The sequence below is a fragment of the Bactrocera dorsalis genome, chromosome 3, assembly GCF_023373825.1.
Source record: "Bactrocera dorsalis isolate Fly_Bdor chromosome 3, ASM2337382v1, whole genome shotgun sequence".
NCBI lineage: Eukaryota > Metazoa > Arthropoda > Insecta > Diptera > Tephritidae > Bactrocera > Bactrocera dorsalis.
In genome coordinates this window covers 50534142-50561469 of record NC_064305.1, presented here as the reverse complement: position 1 = coordinate 50561469, position 27328 = coordinate 50534142, and the positions used below count along the sequence as shown (strand labels likewise).

Below are 27328 nucleotides of genomic sequence, written 5' to 3'. Positions count from 1 at the left end.
AATAATATATGGACAAACGAAAAATCGCAAATGAAAATTGAGACTGTGAAGTCAACTTTAGTTACCAAGTGCAATTATGAAATGAACTGCATAGAGTTTAAAAATTCCTTACAAAACGAAGAAAATTTGATTACAAAAATTTATTCCTCTGAAAAGTACAATTAATTTGCATTCAATGCATATTTATATTTTTATGTAATACTTAATTTAAAAATAAGTTTTTTAAAACACATACATATACATACATATATATATATATGTAAGTCAAAGGAAACTGATTTATGTTTTTATGTTAATTTTTGTTACTTGAATTAAATAAATTTGTTCTTAAAAATGTTCTGTTTTTTCGATTTGAAATTATGGTCACCGTAACTATAGTGTAATTTAATAAGATGCCTAATATTTTATTATCCACTCACATATGTAAATAAAATAAATTGTTTTGAATTGCAAACCAGTGTATATGTATTTATTTATATTATCCCCGTATTTTTAGATAAGCCTTCGAACAAATGACAATTTATTACCGACCGCATTTATCAGGAAATTTATTCTGATAACTATTGCATTCCACTAGCCATAGCATCTACTTGTATAACACAGGGCAACAAGAAAATTTCATTTTTAAACCAGGTTTTACTTACCGTGCGATTCTGTAACGTGAGACAGTCTCAAGTCTCTAAATTTGAGATTTTGAGTTAGAGACAATTTTTGAGACTTGAGACGATTTTGCTATTCTGTAAATGACAGTCACAAAATCTATTACATTTCATCATTCAGAGATACTTTTACAATTGAATGGAAATAAATATGTCGATAACAAATATTATTATTTTCTATAACATCGTCAAAAAACATAGTTATCAATAAAAATGAAAATATATGTTGACTTTGTTTCATAATATTTACGAAATTTATGTAAAATTTATTTATTTTTAACTTTTTCGTGTTTGAGTTGCTTACAAAATATAAAAATACGACAATCGATTAATATCTACGATGATCTCTATTCAGTATATTCAAAATGGCAGACAAGAGCTCTTTTTAATTTTGTGACCGGCTAACTACCAGGTCTCAATATTTTGAGACTAACGCTAGAGACTGTTTAGTGAATAGTAACTAGTCTCAAATTGAGACTTTGCCTCAAAATGTCTCAAATAGAGACTAGAGACTGGTTACAGAATCCCGCTATTATTATTCTCTGGTAATATGAGAAAATTATAGCCCTGACAGACGAGCAAAATTAATACGCATTGAAATTGTATGTTGACAGACGGCAGACTTGTGCGTTTAGACAGCTGATTGAGAAATTTGTTTATTCATTAAAAAAAAAGTAAAATAAAAATGAATAAGAGAAATTATTAATCGTAATGTTTGTATTTTGGAAAATCAATATAAATTTAACGAAAGAATACGTTTATTATTAACTACGTTCAAAGATAATAGAGTAAAATTAAAAGCAATAATTGATTGTAATGCGAAGAAGTTAATAATATTAGAAAAATGGATAGCAAATTGTTCGTTGTTATTTTCTGCCATCTAAAAATTATTAAAATTTGCCTTTGTTAATATACTTGCACATAATTTAATTAGCAATATAAAACTGCTTACATCTGATGTCGTAAACGCAAGAGAGTCGACAGACTTCAAGCGACATCTGTCAAAAAATAGCAAAAGTCGGCCATTTTTGAGCAGTGTTGCCTACTCAAATTTGGTAAATTCAGCTAAATGCACGAAATTTGTGTGCATTACAAATTTGCATTAACATGGGTCAAAAGGGCAAGTAAATGTAAATTAAGCTTATGCAAATTAAGCTAATGCAAATTAGCGCTGTCGTCTGTCATACATAATATACATACATATGTATAAATAAACAGGATGATGAGACAAGTTGAAATCCGAGTGACTGACTGCCTGTAAGTCCGTGTAAGCCGTAACTTTAGTAAAATAATGAGATATCTGAATGGTACTTGGCACACAAGTTCATGTGTAAAGAATTTATTAATCGGACCACTGCCACGCCCACAAACTGCTATTAAGGGAAACCCTATAAGGTGCCATAACTATAATAAAATAAAATGAGTGCTTAAACTGAGGGCTATTTCGAAGCAAACAACAAATCGAATTATAATAGCCCTGACAGACGACAGCGCTAATATGCATTAGCGGGCTTAATTTACATTTATTTGCGCATTTGACCCATGTCAATGCAAGTTTGTAATCCACAAGAATTCCGTGCATTTGGTTGAATTTACTAAATTTTAGTAGGCAACACTGCTCAAAAATGGCCGATTTTTGCTATTTATTGACAGATGTCGCACTTTTGCTATCCATTTTTCCAATATTCTTAACTTTTTTGCACACTTTTTCCGGATTACAATCAATTATTGCTATTAATTTCGCTCTATTATCTTTTAACGTAGATAATAATAAACGAATTTTTTCGTTAAATTTATATTGATTTTCCAAAACTACCAAAATTTCTTTTAATAATTTATCTTATTCATTTTTACTTCACTTTTTTTTTTTTTAATAAAGAAACAAATTTCACTATCAGCTGTCTAAATGCACAAGCCTGCCGTCTGTCATCATAAAATTTCAATTCGCATTAGCGTTGCTTAAGGCGCATTAATTTTGCTCGTCTGTCAGGGCTATAAAACAAAAACATTACTAGATCAAAGTAAATGCTTTATCGCCTTCTAATGGGTTAAATAATAATATCTAATTTTATGAAAAATGTACTATTCTTTGAAACTCCCCAAACTTTCCGGCTTTTTTAAACAAATATAGTTTTTTGGCTTTTAATTCAATTGTGTTATTTACTTTTCTTTCATTTTAAACATCAGTACAATTGTACGCTTAAGATTACTTATCGAGGGTCAAAAACTACTAGACAAAAATTATATATTTTTTTATTTTACGTTTCGAAAGATTTCTTCCCATGAAGGTAGACAAAGCAACAGGGAAATAGGTTGCCGTGAGGAAAGAATGCTATAACGCAGTAAATTAATGTGCGTGAGGGACGAATTAGTTGTTGAAAGAACTTTGTTAGTATTTGCGTTTTCAGTAAACGATGTTTTATCTAAAACTGAAAACTCCTAAAGTCTATTGTCTCCTGAAGCTTGATATTAGAGCTGATAATAATTCAATTTTGGTTATCGTCTCACGGCGTGGTGCTTTCGTAACTGAAATAACTTTTTATCTCTTTGCTTATTTAAGCATATAGCCCTGACAGACGACAGCGCTAATATGCATTAGCGGGATTAATTTAAATTTACTTGCGCATTTGACCCATGTTAATGCAAATTTGTAATGCACAAAAATTTCGTGCATTTAGCTGAATTTACCAAATTTGAGTAGGCAACACTGCTCAAAAATGGCCGACTTTTGCTATTTTTTGACAGATGTCGCTTGAAGTCTGTTGACTCTCTTGCGTTTACGACATCAGATGTAAGCACTTTTATATTGCTAATTAAATTATGTGCAAGTATATTAACAAAGGCAAATTTTAATATTTTTAGATGAATAGAATAATGAAATGTAATAGATTTTGTGACTGTCACTTACAGAATATTGCTATTCATTTCAAGTCTCAAAAATTGTCTCTAACTCAAAATCTCAAATTTAGAGACTTGAGACTGTATCACAGTACAGAATCGCACGGTAAAACTTACCAATCATTAATAACATTCCTAAAATCGCAATGAAAATATTTATAGTATTACACAAATACATACATGCATACATACGTATTACACACAAAGTTTATTTTCTTTAATTATTCTCTCTTGCTCTTCTAGTGTGGATCATTCATAATGCAAATAATGTATTTTTTTATGTACATTTTGAATACTTTTCCAAAAACTTGATCTTCTATTCCTACGGATGTATTTACGATATCCTCAGTCATAATTTACGACGGCGATCAAGTAAATCACATACATATGTAGATATACCTTTATATATACATATTTTTTATATGTTCGTACAAACATATGCACATAAATGATAATAATTACATTTACTTATAAGCGCATGATTAAGGTATTCAATTAAAGTATTTATATATGTATTTGCCTCATGCACCTATAGGGTCTTGAGGACCAGTTAAACATTGTTCTTTCTTTGTTATTAGTAAACACTGTCAGTTATATTTTTTTACTTTAGTGTCCTCTTCAACTCTCGAGTGAACTTAACTTAGAACTTGGAGGATTGTTATCGCCAACAACTGCTAATGCTGTCAATGAGTCGTCCGAGCAATTGGAGAATAATAGTGATAACATCATTTTTGCATCACCCGACAAATACAAAAAGACACAAGCGGAAAAAATCATGCATTTCGGGAAAACGCGATCAGCGAATGACCGATCACAACAAACCGAAAAGTACAATGCAACTATTAACATTACTCATAAAAAAGAGAATGATGATGACGATGAAATATTGGGAGAACTACTGCATATGCAATCGCAGCTCTCTAACAGTTCCCCATTAATTGCAGTGACTCAGGCAATAGCTACAAGAATCGCAGGCAATACGGATATGACCACAAATGAAACGGATAGAGTTAAAATTGTATCCAGCAAGGGAGAGGAGGTCAATCAACCTGTTTTCTATACCGATTGTATTAAAAACTCTCTCCCAGGCTCACGTTTACGCACTGCTTTCGTAAACAATCAGAACAACAATAGCAATAACTATGATATCCGACTCAACACAGAATCGATGAATGATGGTTGTACAAACAGTGGAAGACGAATGAACGCTGATAGAGCCAATGGAAGTGCCAACTTATTTGCTGCGCCTTGGAACGACAAAGCCACTACAGCTGAGAGAGAAAACTGCGCTCATTTGGAAAACGACCACAATGTATTCCAAGCTATTTCACCGGAGGCTGATGGCCAAGCGATCGCTCAGTGTGCGTCGGGCTTTTCTCATAGACGGTCAGTTGCGCGTCGTTCGCGTTTGTCGTTTGTTACTCTGCCTTCATATTCGCTTCTATGGAAAAAAACACTAAGGGGTGTTCGAACAAAAGTTAAACGCGTGACACGGTCAAGTTCCGAAAATATAGTACCGTTAGATTCACTTATACCGAATAAATGTCTGGCGGAGCTTGAGCGTTTGTATGCTGAATTTCGAGCGAGTGAAAGTGCGCTTGCAGCCAGGCGTACAGATGCTGGTGAAGATTGTAAAAGTTTTCAACATTCGCAACATTGCCTAAGCCACAATCAAAGTGATGCAAGTAGTAAAGACAGTGATACCAATAATGGTCATGATTGTGAACTTTTGAACGCCAATACCATTGCAACCGCTGAAACCGTTGACTCGCCGAACAACATGCGATTCAGCATACCCGCCGCGACGAATGCCTTGTTTTGCTCTTCCACTTCAGAGTTACAAGTGCAGCAAGCTAATATTTTCAAAGTATTGCCCGCTAGCAGCACGACCAGCGTTTTTCTAAGCAGCTCCGAATGTGCTACCACAGGTTGTCTGACCAGTAATGACCGGCCGAGAAGTAGTAGCTCTAGCAGTGATGATCGGTATAGCAATCTATTGCATGAAACGAAGCATGGTAATAATAACGGTTATGATTTGGATAGTGTGGAAAAGCAAGAAATTAAAAATGACGTTGTTGTTGTTAGTGCCATTGAAAATGACAAAAGGAACAATAATAGCGCAAGAATCGCAGAGTTGGACGCATCGGCTATTGGTACTCAGCCGAGCCTGACAATACAAGTGAATTCGGAAAGCAGTGATAAAAACAACAACAGCAATTGTGCAACTAACAAAAACTGTACAAATTTTCATAGTTCACCTAATAATTGTAATAACAACAATATCGTCAGCGTAGAAACCGCATCCGTAAATGTTGAAGTCGGTGTAGTACGGAAAAGTGCTGTCAAAGACAATCGCATAAGTGTGGTCAATTGCAATTATCCCAGTGTTTACCCAGTTAACAACGAAAGTGCTTGTAAAAAGAGTACAACTGCACTCAATAAAGTGGGCAGTGTTAGTGAAGTGAGTGCATTACCTAATATAATCTGCAAAGTAGAGAATAGGCTGAATAATAATAATAATAATAATATTGTGAATCTAAGTTCTGCTCAAAGAGATTTTAATGGAAATGAAATGAAACAACTTAATGCTTCCGATAGCATCAACATAATTAGCATAAGTGCTGAATCGCATAGTGAACAAACGAATGTCGAGCATTCAAACAAAAGCACGCCTACTTCTCTTACAACATCGGAATCGCCACGCCTATTATCATCTCAGGTAAATGGTGCGTCTCGACAAACTACTTGTATGTCCCCCGTTACTTCGGAACAATCGCGAACTTTTACCTCAACTGAATGCCAGACTGATGAAATATTATCCACGCAATCACGACTTGATCGGGTTCCAGTTTCCCCGATTTTGTCTCGTGTACATAGACGGCGCGACAGACGTGAACGTCGCCATCTACATCAGCAATTATCCGCCTCTTATTCGCACCCGCATTCGCACCAATTTCACATATCGGGACAGCTGCGCCGTCCACAAGATCGACATTCCATGCCTCCAGGCTCTGCACCCATTCAGGGTATTACGGCTTTGCACTTACAGTCTGGAGTTCATCATACATTGAGGTCATCGTCAACAACCATGCCAGCGGCAATGTCTGCACTATTACATCCAATGCTTCCGGATTTATTGCATAGACATTTTCCACCACCTTACAGTGCGCTGCCGATGAATCGTTGTGCGACGACAGCGTTAACTACCCCTCCGCCTCCCACAATAGTAGGACCTGCGCCACCACCACCTGGCACAACTCTTTTACCGCCTGTGATATCAACGGTTCCTATGCCAGGTATTTCTCCGCCTATGGTCAGCGATGGACGGTTCACTCTACCGCTTCCGTTCATAAGAAGGTTAGTATAAACATATACATATGTACACATACTTATGTATGTATTATATTGCAAATGCAAATAAGAATGGTGTATTTTGGCATTTTCTCTCACATAACTACATACATTTGAAAACATATACATATGTAAGTACCGCTGGAGGGCGCAAAGTCAGTCGGAAGGAAATAATAATAGTAATTTCAGGCAAAAATCATAAAATTTGGTTTCACTTTGTTTGTCCACCTAATTTATTTATATTTTCATGTACTGATGTATATCGGTGGTATGGTTTTAATACAATAATCCGTCTCTATTTGCCTGGGTTTCGTTTTTCTGTTTTTGTAATTGAATTATTTTTTTATTAGTAATTGAATTAAATATTTAGAACTGATGGGAACCAAAATAGTACTTAGTTCACTGTAGGTATAGTGGCCATATGCTACGAGTATTACGTAACGTAAAGAATGTATGTTTATTGCTTACGGTGATAATTAAAAAGATTAAATCGATTAAATCGTTTTATATCGATCTTGGACATTTGTGTCAACATTAACTCAACAAAATATTTGTAAAGATCTGTTGCACCCTAAACTTATTCTCAACTGAAAATGTCACTTTTTGAGCCGAATTCTCGACATTTGCAGGAAATTTTGCTCTTCTTTTTTAATTCCAAGAAAAGTGCGGCTGAGGACCCGTCCACGCTTTACTGAGGCTGACTCATATGTACATAGATAATACGATTACTCTACTACTACCATCTACAGGGTGATTTTTTAAGAGCTTGATAACTTTTTAAAAAAAAAAAACGCATAAAATTTGCAAAATCTCATCGGTTCTTTATTTGAAACGTTAGATTGGTTCATGACATTTACTTTTTGAAGATAATTTCATTTAAATGTTGACCGCGGCTGCGTCTTAGGTGGTCCATTCGGAAAGTCCAATTTTGGGCAACTTTTTCGAGCATTTCGGCCGGAATAGCCCGAATTTCTTCGGAAATGTTGTCTTCCAAAGCTGGAATAGTTGCTGGCTTATTTCTGTAGACTTTAGACTTGACGTAGCCCCACAAAAAATAGTCTAAAGGCGTTAAATCGCATGATCTTGGTGGCCAACTTACGGGTCCATTTCTTGAGATGAATTGTTGTCCGAAGTTTTCCCTCAAAATGGCCATAGAATCGCGAGCTGTGTGGCATGTAGCGCCATCTTGTTGAAACCACATGTCAACCAAGTTCAGTTCTTCCATTTTTGGCAACAAAAAGTTTGTTAGCATCGAACGATAGCGATCGCCATTCACCGTAACGTTGCGTCCAACAGCATCTTTGAAAAAATACGGTCCAATGATTCCACCAGCGTACAAACCACACCAAACAGTGCATTTTTCGGGATGCATGGGCAGTTCTTGAACGGCTTCTGGTTGCTCTTCACCCCAAATGCGGCAATTTTGCTTATTTACGTAGCCATTCAACCAGAAATGAGCCTCATCGCTGAACAAAATTTGTCGATAAAACACATTTCGAACCGAACACTGATTTTGGTAATAAAATTCAATGATTTGCAAGCGTTGCTCGTTAGTAAGTCTATTCATGATGAAATGTCAAAGCATACTGAGCATCTTTCTCTTTGACACCATGTCTGAAATCCCACGTGATCTGTCAAATACTAATGCATGAAAATCCTAACCTCAAAAAAATCACCCGTTATATGATTTCTATTAGGTATTAAAAAAATATAGAATTTTTGTAAAGCAGCTTGTGTTAGTTTACAAAAAAAAAATGGATCATAAAGCATTTCGTGTGTTAATTAAGCATTGCTTTTTGAAGGAATAAAAGAAAACGGTCCAAACGTTTTTATACAATAAAGAATTAAATTTACAAAAAAAAACGGCGGAAGCAAAGTTGTAGACCTAATAAAAAGTATTAAAAATTTTATTAAAAAAATCTATTGTATACATATATGCCAAACATCAACAGTGTATAAAACATATGTTTTTTGTTCCTGTGACCCTTTTGGAAATATACTTAAGTGTGAGTGATAATGTTGGCAAAGTTCATATGAGGCCGTGCTCATTCGCAGATAATGGTTGCTGTGGTTGCTTGCCATCTTAACCACATCAGCTCACACTTTCACTTTCTCTGTGGCAAAATATATAATAAGACTCATTGTATATTTGTATTTGGTAAGATGAAACCGGAGCTACATCGAGACATTGCAAGCCGCAATGTTAAATGAATAAAATCTTATCTGAATATGCACATATGTATGTACATGCATGTGTACAATAAGTGTATTACGGTTTCCTGTTGTTGGTAAATTGGCCGATGTGCTAATAGCCAACATTTATTGCCTTAAAATATGTTTGGGATTCAGTAGTTTCGGAAGATAATAGATTTTTTTCAAGACTGGCATTTTGCATGTTTATTGCTCTTATTTTAACGCGTTCTAACCCACAAATTTAGAAGAAAAAAAATTTAACCAAGAAGCAAAATGAAATATATATGTACATATGTATATTAGTGTATAAGCTATAAGTAAACAAGTCCAAAATTTTACCATTTCGGTTTCATTTAAATATTTCCGTCGGGGTATATGTAAATATACAATAAACATATATGTATGTACATACATATGTACCTACATAATACCGACAAAATGTTGGTGATTCATCGCTAAAAGACTGGGAGAAAATAAATAAATCCGGTTTTCGTCAAATGTATTGAATAACCCACAAAACCAAAAATAGCATAAGCCTTCAGGCTGTCGTTTTTGTTTTATGCATGTAAGTATACTCATACACACATACCCTTAGACTTCTCTTATCGACTGAATTGGATTACTATTTTTGATTTGCTAGAATTGAGGAGGATGGCTAAGGTGAATTTACTATACTGAGTACCGTCTCACGCAAAATACCGACATTAATAATAATAATAAAACGTTGCCAAAAGTAGCCATTCATTTTGGGATTCTGTTACATATGGTTGATTGGGTAATATATCGCTTGAAACGAATGAAGCAACTGAGTGATCGCAACAGTCTAACCAATGTATCTGATTTTCTCTGCATTAACCAAGCAGCAAGTAGGTTCTGCGGTTTACGAAGCTCAAGCAACAGATATTAAAGCCGGATTACATATGTATGTAGTATGCTGCTACGAAGTGCAACTATGTAGTACGTACATATATGACATATGTATGTATATTGCTCTGTATTATGTCTGTTGTAAGAGTAGGAAAAACTGGGTGTTAGTACTCCCCAAGTACTAACGAGTACCTGTTACATAAAGATAAATTCAGAATAGTTGCAGCGCCTCATCCTCCTGTAACGAAACCATATCTAAACTTTTGTCCATTACGGATCCCCAAATTTGTATACATATTTATTTTAATTAAAGAAATTCCGGGAAACGAAATAGGCGAACATGCAGGATCGCCAAGATCTTGTGCTATAGACTCGAAGAGAAATACACATCATTTTTACTCACACGATCTCGAAGGGAATCACATATAATGTGCCTGGATGGGCACAAGTAAAGACTATATATTATATGTATGCAGAAATTGCAAGAAATCAGGCATGAGAGAGAGCTGGAACAACTCCGAAGTTCTACCCAGCTGGAACTCGTCTTAGATATGTAGAAGCTTTACAGCTAAAGGGACTAAATGAAGTATCAAAATACTTCATACTTCAGCTTAAATTAAAATGAATATCCATCTGACATTACTAAGGACCAGTAGAATCATATATGGCTTGACAACCGGCCAGTATATCCTAACCTAATCTATCATATCTTTTAATCGCTCAATGGGTAAGGCATTAATACTTTGAAACACACATACATATGTATATATGTATATATGCAAATACGAGCCCACAGTTCATGAAACTATCAATGGTTTTGTAAGATTTGCTCTTAATTATTTTTAAATCTTTATTTACATTTTATTCTTCTTTACTGGTGTAGACACAGCTTTCACGGTCAAAGGCGAGTTAATAACAGCGCACCAGTCGTTTCATCATTTCGCTATATGGCGCCAATTCGAGATACCGAGTGCAGCTATGTCCTTATCTACTTGATCTCTCCAACGAAAAGAAGGTCTTTCACCGGCAGATACTGAATCGAAAACCTTGAATTTGCAATTTACTTTACAAAAATCTGAAAATATGAAACCTTAGTTTTGTTTAGAAAACAAAAGTTAACAAGAAAAAACGTTAACTTTGGCTGCACCGAAGCTAATATACCCTTCACAGATGCATTTTTTTAGTAACTATGTGTCCAGTTCATATGGACCTTAGTTTTGTTTAGAAAACAAAAGTAAACAAGAAAAAACGTTAACTTTGGCTGCACCGAAGCTAATATACCCTTCACAGATGCATTTTTTTAGTAACTATGTGTCCAGTTCATATGGAAACTATATGATATAGTAATCCGATCTGAACAATTTTTTCGGAGATTATGTTATTACCTTAAGCAGTAATCCATGTCAAATTTCGTCAAGAGGATTTCGAAATGAGGAAGTTTCCCATTCAAGCATTTGAATCCGATTATTCAGTTTGTATGGCAGCTATATGCTATAGTAAGCCGATCTGAACAATATCTTCCGATATTACATTATTTCTATGAACCATAACTCATATCAAGTTTCGTGAATATATCTTGTCAAAACCATACCAGCACAAAATTCCGATCGTTCAGTTTGTATAGCAGCTATATTCGTATTCTATAGTAAGCTGATCTGAACAATTTCTTCGTATATTACATTATTATCTTAGAAAATAATCTGTGTCAACTTTTATAAAGATACATTGTCAAATGTGAAAGTTTTCCATACAAGATCTTTATTCCGATCGTTCAGTTTGTATGGCAGCTATATGTTATAGTGGTCCGATATCGGTTCCGACAAATGAGCAGTTTCTTGAAGAGAAAATGACGTTTGCAAAATTTCAAAACGATATCTTAAAAACTGAGGGACTAGTTCGTATATATACAGACAGACGGACAGACAGACAGACGGACATGGCTAAATCGACTTAGCTCAACGTACTGATCATTTAAATATATACTTTATAGGGTCTCCGACGCTTCCTTCTGAGTGTTACAAACTTCGCGACAAACTTAATATACCCTGTTCAGGGTATAACAAAAAGACAAACGTGTGTTATATTTCAATAAAACGTCTTTTATGGACTTTTCTTTAACAATTTTATAAGTGACAATGTCTTTTAAAGGATCAGCAGCAATCTGCCATCTTATGACGATTTTAACAACCTTCATACCATAATCCCACCCCTTTTAGATATTGGTCGCACCGAACTCTCTGTTCCTTACTAATTATTTCCAAAAATATTCGAAAATTTATCCAGATGATTACTAAGATAGTACTTTAGCACAATTTCTTCATCACGATTCATTTTCCAAAACAGGCCTAACTTTGATAAAAATCTGTATCTCTATGTATTTGCTGTATCAAATATTCCACCATTTAGATTTTACAAATTCTCGAGAAATGTCACTAAAATAATATTTTTCCACGTCTAACGCTTTGACAAATTGTTTTATCATTCTTAAATTGATCACGTTTTAAATTTATTTTCTGAAAAAAACTTTGTTGAACATGTTTCACTCTAATATTCACATCCCTTGGTAGATTGTAGCGATATCTGGATATTTAGCGACATCATGGTTTCTGAGTAGTCCAGGCGAATTACTTTTGAAACGAAAGCGTATCAAGAACACATTCAATATTTTCATAAATAAACTGATCAGCTGCAAGTCAAAAAAGACTTTAGGCTGTTCACACGAACTAGTTGTTAAAATTAATGAAATTTTAAAGACGTGTCTTATATATTTAGTAATAATAGTTTCAAGATGCCATCGTCATGGGAACCATTTAAAATTCTTAAAAATTTTGCAGAAATTTGGGAATGTAATGAAATAAATACTTATACAAGTATTTATGAATTGGTATCGAAATACTTGTATAGCGAAATATTCATATTCCCGACAAATTGAATGTTTGTAACTACATACGCCATCAGTTGATTTCACTTGAGCCTCAACTTGAACCACTACTGAAATGGAAAAATGTATATCAAAACGGATAAAAAGTGAGAGTGTGGTAGTCGAAACTGGAAAAAATTTCTTGATCGTGTAACGCCTGGTTTACGGAGAATGTTAAACACTATAAACCCATATTATATATATAGGTATTAAGAGGAGCTGTGGTTGAATTCTTAAGGCTTAAAAACGGTTTATTTTTTTCCGTTTTCCGGCAAATCTGCGCCAATCCCATAGAACAAATTTTTCACATAACCTCAAATTTATCTAAAAAATATAAATAACCAAGTTTTTTGGTTTGTATGCTCCTATAGAGTATATAAGATCAATATGTAAGATATCTAATCAAAATTAACTGAATTGGTAATATATATAACATGGTTTAATGCCGGAAATATGTGGAATTATACTACAAATAATGATTAAAAAGTATGTTCTCGAGTTGACTTTAGACCGTTTTGAAGCTTTTGGCTTTTTCTGCAGTAATGCGTCATATAAGACGAGAATTGACGGAAATCGAGAATAGAAAAGACAATACTGGGAGTGAAAGTGACGCTTCATTCATACACGACACCGAATTCGATCATCAGCCTACTCTTAGAAGCGACCACGATTTAAAGACAAACTAAGTTTTTCTGTTAATGCACCGGTTCTCCAGCAAAATTTGACGTGCAACTACATGGGCTGAATTGAAATAGGTTTATTTAAACTTGCTTTTGAAAGGCACGTCAGTTTTTGAAGTCAGTTTTAAATAGACAAATTTAAAGATATAAATAAAAAAATTATTTTATTAATCAGCACCTGTAAATTAACTTTTACTATAAGCTGAAAAATTAATTAATATAAAAAATTGAAAAAAGAATTGCAATTAATAATTGCAATCTCAACAAGTAAGGAAGGGCTAAGTTCGGGTGTCACCGAACATTTTATACTCTCGCATGATAAAGTGATAATCGAGATTTCATTATCCGTCATTTACCTATTTTTTTATTTTGCTGTAAAATTAATTAGATTAGTAGTTCCTGAGGTATGGTTTTTGGTCCATAAGTGGGCGACGCCACGCCCATTTTCAATTTTTAAAAAAAGCCTGGGTGCAGCTTCCTTCTGCCATTTCTTCCGTAAAATTTAGTGTTTCTGACGTTTTTTGTTAGTCGGTTAACGCACTTTTAGTGATTTTCAACATAACCTTTGTATGGGAGGTGGGCGTGGTTATTATCCGATTTTTTCCATTTTTGAACTGTTTATGGAAATGCCTGAAGGCAACTCCATAGAGTTTGGTTGAAATAGCTATAGTAGTTTCCGAGATATGTACAAAAAACTTAGTAGGGGGCGGGGCCAATTACGTCCAAATATGCCCCTCTCTAATGCGATCCTTTGTGTCAAATTTCACTTTAATATCTTTATTTAGTTAGTTAGTTATGACACTTTATAGGTTTTCGGAGAGAGGAGAAATACGTGTACTAAGTTTCATCATGATATCTCAATTTTTACTCAAGTTACAGCTTGCACGGACGGCTGGATAGACGGACGGACGGACAGACAGACATTCGGATTTCAACTCTACTCGTCACCCTGATCACTTTGGTATATATAACCCTATATCTGACTCTTTTAGTTTTACGACTTACAAACAACCGTTATGTGACAAAACTATAATACTTTCCTTAGCAACTTTGTTGCGAGAATATAAAAAAAGCCATTACTACTTACATACTTACATATATCCCTCATACACTTACTGTGCCCAAAAAATAAGGTGACATTTGAATATAAACTGCGCGCGTCGAAGGATTTGGAGAATTAATTTTTTTTTAGGTTGGTAGTACTGTCAGTCACATTTATGTCAAATTTCATGTCAAAATATTTATTGCTGTTTGAGATACGTGTCGTTTTGTGAGCTGCTAAAAGTGAGTTTTTCGTTTTTTGCGATGTCGAAATTTGTTGAGCAAAGAATTTGTATTAAATTTTGTTTACGGAATCAATTTTCTGCTGCGGATACGTTGAGGATGGTGCAAAAAGCCTTTGGTGATGAGGCTATGTCTAAAAAAAATGTTTACAAGTGGTATAGTGAGTTCCAAGCCGGCCGTGAACGTGTCGAAGACGAAGAGCGACCAGGGCGACCATCAACCTCAACCGACGAAGCTCACGTTCAACAAATCAAAGAATTGGTGTTGAAAAACCGTCGATTAACAATTAGAAACCTTGCTGATGAAGTTGGCATATCGAAAGGCTCAGCTAATACCATTTTGAAGGATGTTTTGGGCCTCAAGCGCGTCAAATCTCGACTGGTACCGAAAACATTGAATTTTTTGAAAAAAGGGCGTCGCGTTGAAGTGTGTGAAACGATGCTTTCCGACTACCAGGGTGTCATGAAACGCATTATAACTGGAGATGAGACTTGGATATATGCTTACGACCCCGAAACAACCGATCAATCGAGCGAATATCGTGCCAAAAGAGAGCCGAGACCAAAAAAATCCCGCCAAAGTCGTTTAAAAATCAAGGTCATGTTGACTGTTTTCTTCGATTATCGTGGTGCATTATGAATTCCTTCCAACCGGTCAAACAGTCAACAAGGAATATTATTTGAACGTTATGCGTCGTTTGCGTAACGCTATCCGCCTAAAAAGGCCGCAATTGTGGAAAGACAATTCTTGGTTTTTACACCATGATAATGCACCATCCCATACTGCCCTCGTAATTCGTGATCATTTCGCCAAAAACTCAATTCATATCGTTCCGCAACCACCGTTTTCACCTGATCTGGTGCCGTGCGACGTTTGGCTGTTCACCAAGCTCAAAAGACCGCTCCGGGGACACCGTTTTTATACGATAGAGGAGATTCAAGCCGCAGCGAAGGCGGAACTGAAGGCCATCCCGGAAAGTGACTACAACCAGTGTTTCGAAGATTGGAAAATCCGTTGGCATAAGTGCATTGCATCGGGAGGGGATTACTTTGAAGGGGATGAAATTAATAACAATAATAACTAAAGAATTTTCAAAATAAATACAATGTCACCTTTTTTTTGGGCACAGTATCTATCCTTTTCCACATAAACTCTACATATTAAATTTAGCTTCTTCTATTGAATTTGTATCACATATTTCTAACTTGAGGAAAATTTAAAAATAATTTTCGCGAATGCAAAGTAAAGTATTGCAGTAAAACTTAATTAGTCTATGTCTATAATATAATTGACGTTTTCGTCAAATAATGAATGTTGAATTCTGTCGAAATTTTATTTGTTATAAAGTTTAGCCAACACCTCAAGCTATTTATTTCGGATACAGCCTAAGCGATTCTTCTTTACTTGTTTTTGTATCTTTCGTTTAACATGGGTGTCATCCTAATTTGATTTTTTGTGTTTCAAAAATCTCAAAAAATGTAAAGTAGTAACTTAATTAGTCAGATAGGACAAGAAAGCTTGATAGCTTGAGACGCTGGCCGACAGTGGTAATGCTCGAAAATTCTACGAAAAGATGCGGCAACTAACAGAAGGTTTCAAGACCGGATCATATTCTTGTTGGTCCCAAAGTGCTGATCCAGTGGCTGATGTTCAGAGCATACTGAAGTTATGGAGAGAACACTTCTCCAGCCTAGTGGACTGCAGTGAAAGTACCATCTGAAGTTCCTGAACCCGATTCCCCAATCGATGACGATGGAATAGATGTTCCTTTACTCGACTATGATAAGTTTCTAGCATTTACACCTCCTTATCGCCCGATCTATTTAAATACGTCGGAGAAGAACTGACAAGGTGCATACATCAGCTCCTTTGCAAGATATGGTCGGATGAAACCATCCCCAATGATTGAAACTTAGGTTTGCTCTGCTCAATCCACAGAAAGGGGGCTCCATAACCTGCGCCAATTGCGGTGTTATAAGCCTCCCTTTTTTACGCAACGTAAATAAACTGATGGTACCTTATCAGTGTGGCTTAAACCTGTAAAATCTACTGTAGACCAGATTTTATCATGCGGAAAATCTTGGAAGAGACTCGTGAAGGGAATATTAACACACACCACTTTTTCGTCGATTTTAAAGCCGGATTCGATATTTATAGTTCTTTGGGAATTGGCAACGGCGAGTACCGCGGTCGATGGAAGGATGAGCTGTACGAGTTAAAGATAAGAGACAGCTGCTGCTGTGGCTATGTCATGCTGTTGGAATTGAACACTCTAGCTTTGAAGGCTTTCGATTGAGTAGCCGCCGGTGAAAGCAGAGGAAAAGGAAAACCTCCACTCCTTGCTGCACATGGTACCTCGAATTGGCGTCGAATAGCGAAAAGAAGAAATGTCTGGCGCGCTGTTGTTAACTCGGCTATAAACGCATAAGCGGTTTCTACAGCGGTAAATAAGAAGTTTTTTGTTTTTACTAGGTCATAAAATGAAGATTTTGTCTGGTGTGACATTAATATGTTGATGATGTAAATCGAATCCGTAAGTTCCTTAACATATTATCATCTATAGCACTTCTAAGCTATGAACGCTGAGATAGATAGGTTCAAACTTTTTTTAAACTTTTGAACTTATCTGAAGTTTAGAAAATATTACCGTTCAGGATTTTCTCCCTGTAGCTGGTCCTTATAAATTCATCAATTCGATTTTATTAAAAGTCGTTTTGACTGAAAGCAAATAGGTGTTACAGACTCAGTTTATTTATGGCAAATGTTAGATCATTATGTGAATTTCATCATAAAAATGTTCAATATAAAAGTGGCTACTGCTACATTATTGCTATAAATTGGAGAATTGAGAAATGTGTGATTGATTACTTCCACATTTTTAATAAACAGTAAATTTGATGTTACACATTAAATTTTCAGTTCACCATGTAATCACCACGTAAATATTTGGCCAAGTATATTAAAGGATTAAGTGTATTTTTTTGGATTTAAAGGAAAATTAACTCAATGGGATATTAAACAGTTGATATACATACATATGTAGCTCTCACTCTAGCTTGGTATTAGGTTCTGGTGCTTTAGGCGGCCGTTGCATAATTGACTCGTTTTCGTAGTTTATGAACTTTGCAAATCTTTCACTTTTCGATTGTTCGAATTTTTATTGGTTTTACTAAGCAACGCGTATTCAGCAGACTTAGAGGTAAATGTGTTTAATAATTGAGCAAGTGAGCTTTTTCTTTTATGCAGATACGATTCGCATTAGTCATATTCGTTAAACTTAGGCACACATATAAAGGGTGATTTTTTAAGAGCTTGATAACTTTTTTTTTAAAAAAAACGCATAAAATTTGCAAAATCTCATCGGTTCTTTATTTGAAACGTTAGATTGGTTCATGACATTTACTTTTTGAAGATAATTTCATTTAAATGTTGACCGCGGCTGCGTCTTAGGTGGTCCATTCGGAAAGTCCAATTTTGGGCAACTTTTTCGAGCATTTCGGCCGGAATAGCCCGAATTTCTTCGGAAATGTTGTCTTCCAAAGCTGGAATAGTTGCTGGCTTATTTCTGTAGACTTTAGACTTGACGTAGCCCCACAAAAAATAGTCTAAAGGCGTTAAATCGCATGATCTTGGTGGCCAACTTACGGGTCCATTTCTTGAGATGAATTGTTGTCCGAAGTTTTCCCTCAAAATGGCCATAGAATCGCGAGCTGTGTGGCATGTAGCGCCATCTTGTTGAAACCACATGTCAACCAAGTTCAGTTCTTCCATTTTTGGCAACAAAAAGTTTGTTAGCATCGAACGATAGCGATCGCCATTCACCGTAACGTTGCGTCCAACAGCATCTTTGAAAAAATACGGTCCAATGATTCCACCAGCGTACAAACCACACCAAACAGTGCATTTTTCGGGATGCATGGGCAGTTCTTGAACGGCTTCTGGTTGCTCTTCACCCCAAATGCGGCAATTTTGCTTATTTACGTAGCCATTCAACCAGAAATGAGCCTCATCGCTGAACAAAATTTGTCGATAAAAAAGAAAAGAACCGAACACTGATTTTGGTAATAAAATTCAATGATTTGCAAGCGTTGCTCGTTAGTAAGTCTATTCATGATGAAATGTCAAAGCATACTGAGCATCTTTCTCTTTGACACCATGTCTGAAATCCCACGTGATCTGTCAAATACTAATGCATGAAAATCCTAACCTCAAAAAAATCACCCGTTATGTACATAAATACATACATATGTAGGAAGTATGTATGTATATGCATCCGTGGGCCTTTAACTGGCTTTCATAATTATCGCACGGGGTTATACTTATTAGGAAGAGACACGTAATTAAGTCAAACGAAAGCAACTGAGAAAATTATATATTATGGACAAACGTACATTTGTATACACATATGTATGTATAATATTTGTATGCAAAATATAAACGCAGAAACGAAAGCGAATTTAAAAACAGAATAGAAAGAGAAAACACAAAGCATGGAATACAAAATGAAATTACCATACGAATGGCCCTGCGGTTTCCCGCCGGAGATTACCTGAGTAAAAACCGTACAAACATGAATGGATTTGTGGTATATTATGTGGTATTCTTGTATGTACTATATGAGTAAAATTTACAAGTAAGAAGTTATTTCTCTTAAGCAGAGATATGCAAATTTAGTTTAATTTATGGCCATTCAGAGCTCGACGAAATGTGTGAAAAAAGGAAAACTTATTAGGTACTAACTTACACGCAACTTTGCATATATGTACATACGTATTATATTTATGTATGACACTTTTTTCTTAACATTATTTATATTACTTTTAATAAGTTTTTAAGTTTTAATTTCAAAACCATAAAAATTGTTGGCTTTAGGCGCTCTAAAGTTTAAAACATAAACTTTAATTTTGAATAAGTTCTAAAATTTCTTAGTAGTAGTAGATTGAATAGATTTATAGCAGCTTGACATTGTTTACAGTATTAAATAAAAAGTGTATATTAAAATAATGAGTTCGACAGCAGATCTGTTCATGTTGTGATAGCGATGAAAGGTTGCATCGGTTATTTTAAAAACGTACCAAGTTATGACAATTAATGAAGCGAAGTTGATTGCGTCGGTCGTGCGGACGTTTTGGCGTAGTATATAAAAATATAATTAAAATACTTAAAAAAATATCACGAAAATAATGAAAGAAATAGTGAAAGAAAGAATTACAAGTGAACAAACTACAAAATAAATTTCTATTGTACTACCAGATTTTTTTTTTTGTGTAAGTAGTTTATGAGCAATTTTGGCCGTTTAGGCCATTCAAATATTAAGATGAGTAAATCAGGCAAAGGGCTGTGTGATGCAGATATGCATCAGAATTTGGAGAAAAACTGGGACAAATCTTCTGACTAAAACTGTGACGAAGCCGACGGCGAGATTCTGGAGAAAGGATGTAAAGAGATTTTAGACAAGGATGAAAAATTTGAAATCGATTTACTAGAGTGTACAAAGTGTACAAAGCAAACAAAAGTTTTACGTTATCAACAATCTGATAAATCAACTGATAACAATTGCATATTTCAGGAAGATCATCAGCCCACAAATGGGGACTGAAAATATGGATTCACCCGGGCAGACTCGTCGGGAATTATTTATGATTTTACGCTCTACGTTCTTGAGGGAACTTGCCGTTCATATGGACTCGACATATCAGCCGACATTGTATTATATCTAGTATTCATAGCTCTAGTATCTCAAGGTTGCGAACTGAGTTTTGATAATTGGTTCACATACATATGTAACCTTGTTGTGGCACTAAAAGAAATGACAATATTTTGCAAATCCGAAAAGTCTAATTGAAAAGTGTAAACTAAAGTCTAAGTCAGATTTGAGTCAGTTACAAGCTACAACAATTTCACTCAAAAATCGGGGTTGTGACTTAAACCTTACTGCTATATACTGTCCACCTCGTTTTAAAATTACAGAAATCGAATTTAAAGACTTTTTTGGAACACTAGGTCAAAGATTTCTAGCAGGTGGAGATTATAACGCAAAACACACGTACTGGGGCTCACGTCTTATTAATCCGAAAGGACGACAGTTGTACTACACTATTATGAATAAGAATAATAAGCTGGATATAATATCTCCTGGTAAGCCGACATACTGGCCCAGTGATAGAAGAAAAATACCAGACTTAATAGATTTTGCTGTAGTCAAAAATATAGATAGATCGCTTATGACAGCTGATACATGTACAGACTTATCATCTGATCATTCTCCTGTACTAATAAAGTTATACGAACAGCCCATGATATTTGAGCCAAAAGTTACTCTAACATCACATAAAACTAACTGGTTGAAATATAGAAAGTATATCAGCACCCACATCAATATTGATTGCAAAATAAATACAGGAAGAGACATTGATGAAAATATAAGAGAAATTAATGACGTAATAACTAATGCAGCTGTATTGGCAACACCAAAAAGAAATAACAAACCAGTTGGTTTTAGAAAGATCACCAATAATGAAATAGAGAAACTTGTAAATGAGAAAAGGCGAGCTAGGCGGGAATGGCAGTTAAGTCGATCCCCTTCAACTTTGCTTCAACTGAAATCTGCTGTACGAAAGTTAAAAAAAGCGCTTAAATGCGAAGAGGAACACAACACTGAAAATTATATAAAGAAACTGTGTCCAAATTCTCGCAAACAAAATTCTCTTTGGAAAGCACAAAAGTCTTTCAAGCCACCAGTAGATTCCAACATGCCTCTAAGACAGTTGAATGGTAATTGGGCACGTAGTGATGAGGACAAGGCAAATTGCTTTGCAAATCACCTAGAAAAGGTATTTCAACCCAATTGCCCAACGAACAACTTTGAGTTGCCAACCTTGCCCAATACCGCAAAAGAGTCGCATGTGTCTATTAGGACTTCTACTTCTGAAGTTACTAGAATAATAAAAGAGCTTCTTCTTCTTAATTGGCGTAGACACCGCTTACGCGATTATAGCCGAGTTAACAACCGCGCGCCAGTCGTTTCTTCTTTTCGCTACGTGGCGCCAATTGGATATTCCAAGCGAAGCCAGGTCCTTCTCCACTTGGTCCTTCCAACGGAGTGGAGGTCTTCCTCTTCCTCTGCTTCCCCGGCGGGTACTGCGTCGAATACTTTCAGAGCTGGAGTGTTTTCATCCATCCGGACAACATGACCTAGCCAGCGTAGCCGCTGTCTTTTAATTCGCTGAACTATGTCAATGTCGTCGTATATCTCGTACAGCTCATCGTTCCATCGAATGCGATATTCGCCGTGGCCAACGCGCAAAGGACCATAAATCTTTCGCAGAATTTTTCTCTCGAAAACTCGCAACGTCGACTCATCCGCTGTTGACATCGTCCAAGCCTCTGCACCATATAGCAGGACGGGGATTATGAGAGACTTATAGAGTTTAGTTTTTGTCTGTCGAGAGAGGACTTTGCTTCTCAATTGCCTACTCAGTCCGAAGTAGCACCTGTTGGCAAGAGTTATCCTGCGTTGAATAAAAGAGCTTAACCCCAAAAAATCACCTGGACATGATAATATTACCCCAAAAATGCTAATTGAGTTACCAAATATTGCCGTAAAGGTGCTCTCTTTGCTCTTCAATGCAATTCTTAATCTCGGACACTATCCAAATTCGTGGAAAAAGTCGCAGATCATCTTGATAGACAAACCTGGGAAAGACTTAACACAGCCGTCTTCATACAGACCAATCAGTCTTCTACCCTGTCTTTCTAAGATATTTGAAAAATTGTTACTATCAAAGATGACTCCTTTCCTCCACGAAAATAATATAGTACCAATGCACCAATTTGGGTTTCGTGAAAAACATAGCACGATTGAGCAAGTAAATAGAATTACTAACGAAATAAGAAGAGCATTTGAGCACAGGGAGTACTGTTCAGCTATATTTCTAGACGTGGCTCAGGCGTTTGATAAGGTATGGCATGAGGGCCTTTTATACAAGATTAAAAATATTCTGCCTTCAAAATTATATAAAACATTGGAATCGTATTTAAAAAATAGAAAATTTATGGTAAAAGTGGGAGATTTCATATCTGATGAAAGACACATAAGGGCTGGTGTACCCCAGGGCAGTGTTCTAGGCCCAACACTATACATCATATATACAGCAGATCTTCCAACAGCTAACAATGTATTAACTTCTACTTTTGCGGACGACACAGCTATAGTGAGCCGTAACAAATGCCACATAATAGCATCAAGAATATTAGCCGAGCACTTAAAGTTTGTCGAAGAATGGCTAGCTAACTGGCGTATAAAGGTAAATGAACAAAAGTGTAAGCATGTTACATTTTCGCTTAGACCAAAAATGTGTCCGGCAATAAAAATTAACAATATTTTAGTACCCCAAGCGAATGAAGTAACCTATCTTGGTATTCACCTAGATAGAAGACTTACGTGGAAAAAACATATATCTAGTAAAATAACTTGCATGAAGATAAGAGCTGCAAATTTAAATTGGCTATTAAATAAAAACTCCAAACTTAGCCTAGACAACAAAGTGCTTTTATATAATGCGGTCATAAAGCCGATTTGGATGTATGGCATTCAACTGTGGGGTACGACCTGTGCAACTAATATAGACATAATACAAAGGTTCCAATCAAAAATGCTTAGATCAATCACGTGTTCACCATGGTACATGCGTAATGAGAATATCCATAAAGACCTTGGTATTTCTATGGTAAGGAAAGAAGTAGAAGACAGCAGAATTAAATATATATGTAAACTCCGTGATCACCCAAACCCTTTGGCTAATGCTTTGGTACATTCCTGCAATGAAACACGCCTTAAAAGAAGAGATATGCCCGCGTACTGAGGAGCAATGTATCACCAAAACACCTCAATCATTTGCTTGAGCGTGTCTAGTTTTTTAATAGGTTTAAGATTTTATTACTTATTGTTAGGCTTTAAACACACAAAAAGCAGATTCAATAAATAAAAAGATATTGAAACAAAAAAAAAAAGATTTGAGAAAGCTTGGCAGGGAAGTATATGATATGAAATGTGAAGCTATACTAGATCAGTTCAATTATTCTACACATTTGTGGGAGATTAACCAATCGGGACATGTTGAAGTTCAAAGACTGGTTTTTGTTTCCAAAAATCATCAAAACTTAGGAGGAGTTGATCTATCCGACATGTTTAATAGCCCCGCTTCCAAACGCTAAGTATGTGCCACTTATATAATTTCAGATGGATATCGGAACTGAGCTCTTAAGCACTACGCTGAAGTTATCCTGTTCTACTCCAAAGCCCAATTGTTATGAAAAATGTAGAACCGACTCTATCCCGGTTTTACCTGCTGACTCGAAAGCGCCTAGTTTGAAACGCCATTATGTTGTTCGATATGCTCTCAACTTAAAGCGATATGAGGAAAATGCCCATTGGATTGTGTGAGAGAAAAAGGACGATGCCGTCATTGTAAAACCGCATTCGCTCTTTCAAAATTCGTAAAATTTGATGTTCATCTAGTAAAGTCGGAGAGCTAAAATTTTTTGGAAGTTAATTGAGGCAATTGAAGAAAGAATATCAAAAAACTAATTTTTCAAATAGTTGGTTTAGATGCGGGTTGAAAGGGTTAAATAATTGTATAAGCTTTATTAACCGGCTTTTCCTCTACTGCCTCTACGGCTGAATGCATTGTTTCTGACGTAGATCTTCTCCTGAAACTCTACTAATATCCAATAAACTTGCATGTTTCCATTACCTTTTTTAGTTGTAGACGGTAAGCATTTTTCTATTTGTTACACACCAAAGCTCCGGCTTTCTTTTTATTTTGAACTTGTTTATTCACAATGCCATCACTAAGACTTTCCCTCTAACCCCGAGGTCGGCATAACTCCCACAAATTAAAGAGTTTGTTTTGAGTGTATATGTGAAGCCAAGCTCCAACTTGTTCATCTGAACAATAAAAGACATCGTTTCTCTTTTCTTTTCTTTAACAAGAGTTCTCACTTCGCCATTGTCACCTCATTACTCAAAAAAAATACTGCCAAACCGGTTACTCACATAGTAGGTGAGTGTTCGCATTCAAGAAGCGCCCAACTCAATCTTCAAACTGCAAAGTATGAAGAGAGAGAGCAAATAAACATCAGCAAATATGAGGCGACCGTACGTAAAAACAAGTGGTTCCAACAAAATAATAAAATCTGGCATCAGTTTGTGGGTCAGTAATGTGTGAAAATGTTTTTATATACATACATATGTATGTACAATTCTGTTAAAAGCGGACAGCGGAGTGGGCTGAGAATGTCAACAACTACAACATAGGTGACAGTGTGTAATATCTTAATCTTTTTATGTGAAAGGAAAACAATAACATTTCAAATTTTATTCTTATATATGTATGTACATATGTACCTCTTATATATAAAAATGAATCGCAAAATGTGTTGGTAAGCGCATAACTCAACAACGCCTCCACCAATTTGGTCGATTCTTTTTCCAAAATGTTCGTCCAGGTTCAAGCATGGTTTTTACGGCAAGGAAATTTCGAATAATTGCCGGAAAACCCCTAAAAACAGCCCGTTTCTTTTTCCCATACAAACGAATGAATGTTTGTTCGTTAGTAACGCTAAGAGAACGGCTGCACCAATCTTGATGAAATTTTCAGACGTTGCTCTCTGTAGATCAGAGAAGGTTTGGAAATAAAAAAACCCGTATGCTTTTCGTGAGGAAAAGTCGGAAAATTGGACAATTCCAAAAAGGAACCTTTTTTCATACAAATTTTTTTCAATTTTTGTTTGTTTTGTTTTTCAATATTTTGATTTGTAAATTATTTGAATCGTTCCATTTCGGTCGCTTGCTTTTTTATTCCGTCTATTCAAAAGAATAGACCAACAAACACAAGGAAGGTTCGACGTCGAGAAGCTGCAATCACAACAGACAGCCGAACGATTTTCTACTCGGCTTGCACTCCTGCTCTCTGAGAGCACTCGTCAACAACTCGGTATAAGGGAACTGTGGGACGGCATTTCAAACTCCTTACGTACAGCTGCAACCGAAACCATTGGTTTTCGGAAAGTGCAAAAGAACAGCTGGTACGATGAGGAGTGCCGTGTCGCAGCGGAGAGAAAACAGGCTGCCTACCTCGCAACGTTACGATCGACCACAACACGTGCGGGATGGGATAGATACCGAGAGTTGAAGAGGGAAGCGAGACGCATTTGCAGAAAGAAGAAGAAAGAGGCCGAAATGCGTGAGTATGAATCGCTTGATAAGCTGGCCGACAGGGGTAATGCTCGAAAATTCTACGAAAAAATGCAGCGACTTACAGAAGGTTTCAAGACCGGAGCATACTCCTGTAGAACCCCCAAAGGTGATCTAGCCACCGATGCCCAGAGCATACTTAGATTATGGAGGGAACACTTCTCCAGCCTGCTGAATGGCAGTGAACACATAGCACCAGGAGAAGGCGAACCCGATTCCCCAATCGATGACGATGGAGCAGACGTTCCATTGCCCGACCATGACGAAGTTCGAATAGCAGTTGCCCGCCTGAAGAACAACAAAGCGGCAGGGGCCGACGGATTGCCGGCCGAGCTATTCAAACACGGCGGCGAAGAACTGATAAGGAGCATGCATCAGCTTCTTTGCAAAATATGGTCGGATGAGAGCATGCCCAACGATTGGAATTTAAGTGTGCTATGCCCAATCCATAAAAAAGGAGACCCCACAATCTGCGCCAACTACCGTGGGATTAGCCTCCTCAACATCGCGTACAAGGTTCTATCGAGCGTATTGTGTGAAAGATTAAAGCCCACCGTCAACAAACTGATTGGACCTTATCAGTGTGGCTTCAGACCTGGAAAATCAACAACCGACCAGATATTCACCATGCGCCAAATCTTGGAAAAGACCCGTGAAAGGAGAATCGACACTCACCACCTATTCGTCGATTTCAAAGCTGCTTTCGATAGCACGAAAAGGAGCTGCCTTTATGCCGCAATGTCTGAATTTGGTATCCCCGCAAAACTAATACGGCTGTGTAAACTGACGTTGAGCGGGACCAAAAGCTCCGTCAGGATCGGGAAGGACCTCTCCGAGCCGTTCGATACCAAACGAGGTTTCAGACAAGGCGACTCCTTATCGTGCGACTTTTTCAATCTGCTGCTGGAGAAAATTATTAGAGCTGCAGAACTGAACCGAGCAGGTACAATCTTTTATAAGAGTGTACAGCTGCTGGCGTATGCCGATGATATTGATATCATCGGTCTCAACACCCGCGCCGTTAGTTCTGCTTTCTCCAGACTGAACAAGGAAGCAACGCAAATGGGTCTGGCAGTGAACGAGGGCAAGACGAAATATCTCCTGTCATCAAACAAACAGTCGTCACACTCGCGACTTGGCACTCACGTCACTGTTGACAGTCATAACTTTGAAGTTGTAGATAATTTCGTCTATTTAGGAACCAGCATTAACACCACCA

General features: G+C 36.4%; 1 protein-coding gene across 1 annotated transcript in view; it reads left to right on the top strand.

Annotated features, from left to right (window-relative positions):
* LOC105233076 (serine-rich adhesin for platelets) overlaps positions 1–27328 on the top strand; it is a 92269-nt gene that overhangs the window by 20065 nt on the left and 44876 nt on the right. The window contains exon 3 of the mRNA XM_049452924.1: positions 4168–6914. Within this exon, the coding sequence (XP_049308881.1) occupies positions 4168–6914 (2747 nt within the window). The remainder of the gene's footprint in view (positions 1–4167; positions 6915–27328) is intronic.